The sequence below is a fragment of the Mus pahari genome, chromosome 3, assembly GCF_900095145.1.
Source record: "Mus pahari chromosome 3, PAHARI_EIJ_v1.1, whole genome shotgun sequence".
Lineage (NCBI taxonomy): Eukaryota > Metazoa > Chordata > Mammalia > Rodentia > Muridae > Mus > Mus pahari.
Window position 1 is genome coordinate 62,651,255 of NC_034592.1, and position 6,206 is coordinate 62,657,460.

General features: G+C 43.6%; 1 protein-coding gene across 1 annotated transcript in view; it reads right to left on the bottom strand.

Moving 5' to 3' along the window:
* Window positions 1-255: 255 nt before the first annotated feature.
* Prkra (protein activator of interferon induced protein kinase EIF2AK2) overlaps window positions 256-6,206 on the bottom strand; it is an 18,342-nt gene continuing 12,391 nt past the window's right edge. Inside the window, exons 7-8 of the mRNA XM_021193046.2 lie at window positions 3,407-3,581; window positions 256-900 (exon numbers count right to left, since the gene is read on the bottom strand). Coding sequence (XP_021048705.1) covers window positions 743-900; window positions 3,407-3,581 — 333 coding nt within the window. The 3' untranslated portion in view covers window positions 256-742. The remainder of the gene's footprint in view (window positions 901-3,406; window positions 3,582-6,206) is intronic.

Genomic DNA, 6,206 nt, shown 5'->3' on the forward strand with positions numbered 1-6,206 from the left:
TGTTAACACTTTTTAAAACTACTAATTCATCTACGGATGGTTATGTCAAAGGCCTATGTTGCATAGGCCTAGAGAAAAATCAATACATACATTTGCAGATATTTTTTTTGGCCACAGGTTTTTACCTTTGACTTTCCTCTGTAAGCTAGCGGCATGTAGACAATACAAATGGAAGTGTTCATAAGAAAGGTTGCCTACAAAGAATAAAGCTAAGATCAAGTGAGTAGCTGTGTAATAAAATGAGCATAGCCCCCATTATAAGAACAGCTCTTTATTCCATGGTTTCAAATACATAGCAAACCGACCACGTTCCCTGAAATTTAGCAATGACATTCATCACAAGCGTCAACACTCTAGTCTAAAGGGGCTCTTCAGAATCCACGTCACAAAGCTTTGCACAAGAGAGTTTAAGCACCAGTAAGGCTGTTGCTAGCAGTACTTTTATCCCTTTACCATTACAGTCAAACATGCATGTTCAACCTATGTGTCTGGCCCTGTAAAATGGATGCCACACTCAGCCTTGTGGTACAAAGTTTATAAACACTATATACCAATACAAAGTTGAAGCCATTAAAAAGAGCTTAATAACCTACCAGGAGACATTTAAATCTGGAAAGTTGACAGAATCTGAAGAGATTTGGAAAGAACACGCAGACATACATTATGGTAAACGTTTTACTAGGAAAGAGGGGCAAGGGAAACTTCTTTGCGCCGTGGAAAGATTTCCTAAGTCGCTCCGAGCCTACTTTCTTTCTGCTATTATCTTTAAATACTGCAGAGCGTTGTGAGCAGCGTCACTCTGTGCATTGCCACAGGAGATGCCTGAGCCATGACACACGGTGATAGGACTGGTGGATAGCTCTGCGAGACACTGATACTGTCCGTTGGCACTCAGCTCCTCTGTAATGACGCATGCAAACATGACAGTTAGTGCTGGGTACCCGTAAAGCAAATCCTTTAGAAATCCATTTGTTCTCATTGGTCTTGAAGTATCCACAGCACAGTACCTCAATCACTCATCAATGCTTATACAAACAAAACAGACAGGGAGTGGGGTGTGCCAGCTCAGACTTGAGTTCCATAGCACTTGGGTGGAGGTAGGAGGACTTCCAGCCATAAAGAGTTCTAGATTCACCTGGGGCATAAAGCCATTTCCAGGCTGGCCTGGGCTATAAAACAAGATACTCAAGGGGGGGGGGGGGATCAAACAACCATCAATTAGTTAAATTAAAAAAAAAAATCAATCGAAAATAAGACAACCACCACCATCCTTCTCACATGCTCAGTTGCAACAGTTCTCAACTAAAGAAATCTGAAAGAAATGCTGACCCCAGACTTCATGTTAGCCCACACAGTCAGAAATCAGGGCTGGGGTCTGGGGTCAGCCATAGCTGGCTGTCGCATTTCTACAACATCTCCAAGGGAACTCTAAATGTAACCATTTGGAGAGAGTTTGCAAATTACTGAATCATAGCACATGTCATAATGGGGAAGAACCATTTACTAAAGGATGGGCAAGGCTGTGTTTTCCATTAGGAAGTTACTTTCAGTAGGCGTATAAGCAGAATAGACCTGATGCATGGGAAGACCACACATACAGAACTCTGGGTTATGGTGTCCTGTAACAACACAGAAACCCAGGAAACGAATGCTCTCATCTACCGATGAGTTACTCACCACAGGTTGTGAAGGAATGTGAAATACAAAATGTGACTTAGAGTGGCCATGGGGGCTGCTGAGCTGGCTCCGTGGGCTAAGGAACTTGCCGCACAAGCCTAGAGACCTGGCCTTGGTCCCTGAAGCCCACATAAAGATCGGGGGAGAGAACTGACTCCACAAAGTTGCCTTCTGATCCCACACATGCTGTGACACACACACACACACACACACACACACACACACACACACACTCGATAATAACTTTTAAAGTGACTATGGTTAAATGATAATATTTAGTCACTCAATCTCAAGGACATATCTTAATAGGGTTACTGAATGAGTGACCGGGCTTTCTAGTTACTGCATCTAAGGCCTTTGTCCCTCAATAAAAGAAAACTTGACGTGAAGCCAACTGGTTTCGTAACTGAACCATTTACTATATCCATGGCTCTATCCACTTCCAAATCATTTGCATAACCTAATGGGACATCTGCACCTTCCCCTCTCACTCCGGGCACCCACCAGCCTGTGCTGTGTGCATGGATTAACCTCTACTGACTAGTTCACTGGCTCATACTGGAGCCTTTTGTGACTGGCTTCTTTCATTTGGTGCAATACCTTTCAAATCTGTGTATGCTTCTGTAGGCATTAGACCATCACTTCTATGTATGGTAGAGTGACAGTTAATAGTTTTAATTTCCAGGAGTGAAACTGCTTGGTCACAGGAGTTGTTGATAACTGAACCATTTTACATCTGACCACCAATCTATGAGGTCCTAAACTGGAATCTCTCAAACGTTCTGTTTTCTATCTTCCATTTTCCTGACTGGAGCCAACCTAGTGAATTTGATGTTGCACTTCCCCTCAGCTTTACCTTACATTTCCCTTTGAAGTAATGAGGTTGAACACCTTTGTAGGTGTTTTGTTTGTGTAGCTCTGGCTGGTATAAAACTCACTCTATAGCTAGGTTGGTCTCAAATTTACGGTGATCCTCCTGCCTCAGTCTCCCAAGTGCCCAGCTCATTTGTCTGGTTTCACTGGCAGCAGCTGTACTGGAGCTGGTCAAAAGCCAGTTCCAGATGCTCCAGAACTCTTCAGCTCTTAAGCTGGTATGAAGCACGTCAACAGCACGTCAGTGCTTATCTAAAACTTCCTCACAGGCTTCCTTCTTGCCACACTCTGGTTTTTGTGGGTTTTTTCTCCTTAGTCTTATTCATGATGGCTCAGTTATCCCCATTTTCCAAACTGAAGACACTGATAAACACTTATGGAATGGTCTCTCGTCAGCTATTTCCTGATCACCTGTCTACATTTGCTCCTTGGGTTCTGCATCATCTGCTGCATATCCAGGCTCTGCATTTGATTCATAGATCAATCTTACGGTTGCCAAGACTATTGCGGGCTCTTCTAGCCCCAAAGCTCTACTTTCCCAGAGCCTGCAGCTCTGCCAGGCTAGGTCTTCACATCTCACTAAGGCTTGAATAGGGATATCACACTGTTCTGATGCTAAAGTCATGACACTAAACATGCATGCACACACCCATGTGCACATGCAGGCACACACACTAAACAGGTATATAAACTGAATTAAATGAACATCCACAGAGGTGGAACATGGTGGTGTTTTGTTCCCATAATCCCACTCAGCCCCTGGGAGGTAAAGGTAAGGTCAGGTAGGTATTGGAGGTCAGCATGAGATGCATGAGATCCTGAGAAGGAACATGTCAGGGCACACGAGAAAGCATACCTATATCCAAATATGTTATGTTAAAGCCTTGCTCGCTGGCAATCTCACTAAGCAGCTGGATGTAGTCTGTGTTCGGGAGACTGAGGAGGCTCCTTTTCAGGAGGTTGATCTTTTCACCAGGGGAATTCCTCAAGGAGTGCCAAGTACATCCTAGGGAATGTCCGACCACATTCGTCTAAAAGGCAGAGAGGAAGGAAACGTCAGTTCCTAATTGGGCCAGTTCCAACATTAGATTCAGGGTAAGTGAACACAGATGCTCGGGGGCTGGAGAGATGGGTCAGGGGTGAAGAGCACTGGCTGCTTTTCCGGAGGAGCCAGCTTTGTTTCTTTCCAGTATTATGTATGTCCAGGAGAGACACTGCCAACAGAAATGCTTTCATTTTAATAAATTCTTACAACTTGAGCCAGAGAGATGGCTCAGCAGGTTAGAGCTCTTTGATGTCAAATCTAATATGTGAGTTTGACCCCTGGGACCCAGATGGCAAAAGGAGAGAAGTGACTCTTCCTGCAAGACACCCTCTGACCTCAATACCTTGCCCCCTACCACATACCCAAGTGCAGGAAATACTTGCAGGTTGATTTCTGAACTAATTTACACACCCACCCACCAAAGTGCTTGTTTATCACACTCTCACCAACAGCAGCTAGTTACCAAACAGTGTAGCTTCCACCAACCTAAAACAGACAGAATATCTTAGTTGGCATGAATACACTGAATATTTTCCTGTTCTTTCATATTTTTCCTACTGGACTTTTTTTTTTTAAGTTGATGTGTATGGACTTTACATGTACAAAAGCTGAATTCTTTGCTTGTTTTAGTTATGTTGATTTTATTCATAGCTTTTTTGGCTGTATCATAACTTCTAGTCAAATTCGTTTGCTTCAGATTTTAGATGTTAAGTTACAGTTAAAAAGACTTTCTATCCCTAAGATTCTTTTCAAAAGATCATTTGTGTTTTCTAAGACAGTTCTATTCATGATCAATCCTTGATCTGGGATTTACTTAGGCATGAGGATATGTTTGGTATGGGGATATGCAATCTATTTACACAAGGACACACATACAAATACACTATCTCCCACCCTCACCCATGCTGTCAGCTGTCCACACCACACCTGGACCACCCCATCCTCACCTGTCTGTCAGCTGTCCACACCACACCTGGACCATCCCATCCTCACCTGTCTGTCAGCTGTCCACACCACACCTGACCATCCCATCCTCACTTGTCTGTCAGCTGTCCACATCACACCTGGACCATCCCATCCTCACCTGTCTGTCAGCTGTCCACACCACACCTGGACCATCCCATCCTCACCTGTCTGTCAGCTGTCCACACCACACCTGGACCATCCCTTCTCCTAATCTTCTAAAATCCCCCTGCTGCCACCATGAGTTGGCTATGCATTTGCATGGACTCCTGAGTCCTGTCCCGCTCTCCCACCAGTAACCTGCTTTATTACAGGTCCATACTTTGTACTATTCTCAGAGAGGGCGAGCACCCTAGCCCACCTCAGAGTCTTGCTTTTTAGGTGCTGTGCACAAGCATTTGCTTTATAAGGTCCTGCTGAGCTCCAAACTGAATTCTGGCAGTTACAGTAAGACAGCTTACAGTTCTATGTTTATTATACTGGGTCTCTATGAAAAGAAGAAACAGTGCCATGTTAATTTAATTTCCATTATATTCTTTAGTAGGGTTTCAAAGTATTTCTACATGAATCCTTGCAAATGTCTATTCAAGTTTACCCCAGATATTGAAAATAGCTCTTGGCTTTATAAATAAGAAAATTATTGACATTTTTCTACTATATCTTTTTTTTTTCAGACAGATTATTTTTCCATGAAGTACATGTTTTTACTTGTAAACTTTAAAAATTGGTTGTATGTGTATGTGGTATATGTTGTGTGTGTGGTATGGCGTGTGTGTGGGGCCAGAGGTCAACAGACACGTCTTCTCCAATCACTCTCTACCTTGTTGCTTGAGTGAGAGTCTCTCCCTGAATCCGGAGCCCACAGACTCAGCTAGCCTGGCTGACCAGCAAGGACCCTTCTGCCTCTGTGTTCCAGGGCTGGGCTCACAGGCCATTGTGCCTGGCTTTTTATATGAGTGCTAGATTTCTGAACTTAGGTCCTCATACCTGTGTGGCAAGCACTTCATCAGCTGAGCCAGGCTCATCACCAAACTCTCAGGCACTTGTTAATCTATGTAGCTCTACCATAGGGGAAGAACAATACAGTACACAAGCAGGAACAAAGGGCAAGCCCTTGCTGTGCCCCCTCCTCACGCTCAGACTCCCCCCACCACTCGTTTTAACCCCTCCAGTTGTTACTTCCATATGACTAAATAATGTGAAAGCACTGATTTTGTACATTAAACTATCAATCTCCTTGGCATATTCTCTTAACTGTCTTTGAGACAGGGTTTCATGTAGCCTGGGAATGCCTTGAACTTGCTACATAGCCAAAGGCTGTTTTGAACTTCTGCTTCTCTTGCATCTGCCTCCCAAATGTGCCACTGCTCCCATCTCTCCAGGGGCTTACAGGAATATAATCAGATTGTTTGCATCTAGAAATCACTGTAGCTCATCTTCCCTTGTTTCCAGCGTCATTTTGTTCCCTGTCATCTAACTACGTTTCTGGAACAAGGTCAGACAAAAGCCTCTTACTTAGTGACCTGTTTCATTTTTTATTTTAATAAGATGATTGTAATGCAGAGATACTAACCATGCTTTTAATACTTTTGGGCTTTTTTTTTTTTTTAAAGCGTATCATAGAGCATCTTCCCCCCCCTCCCCCCGA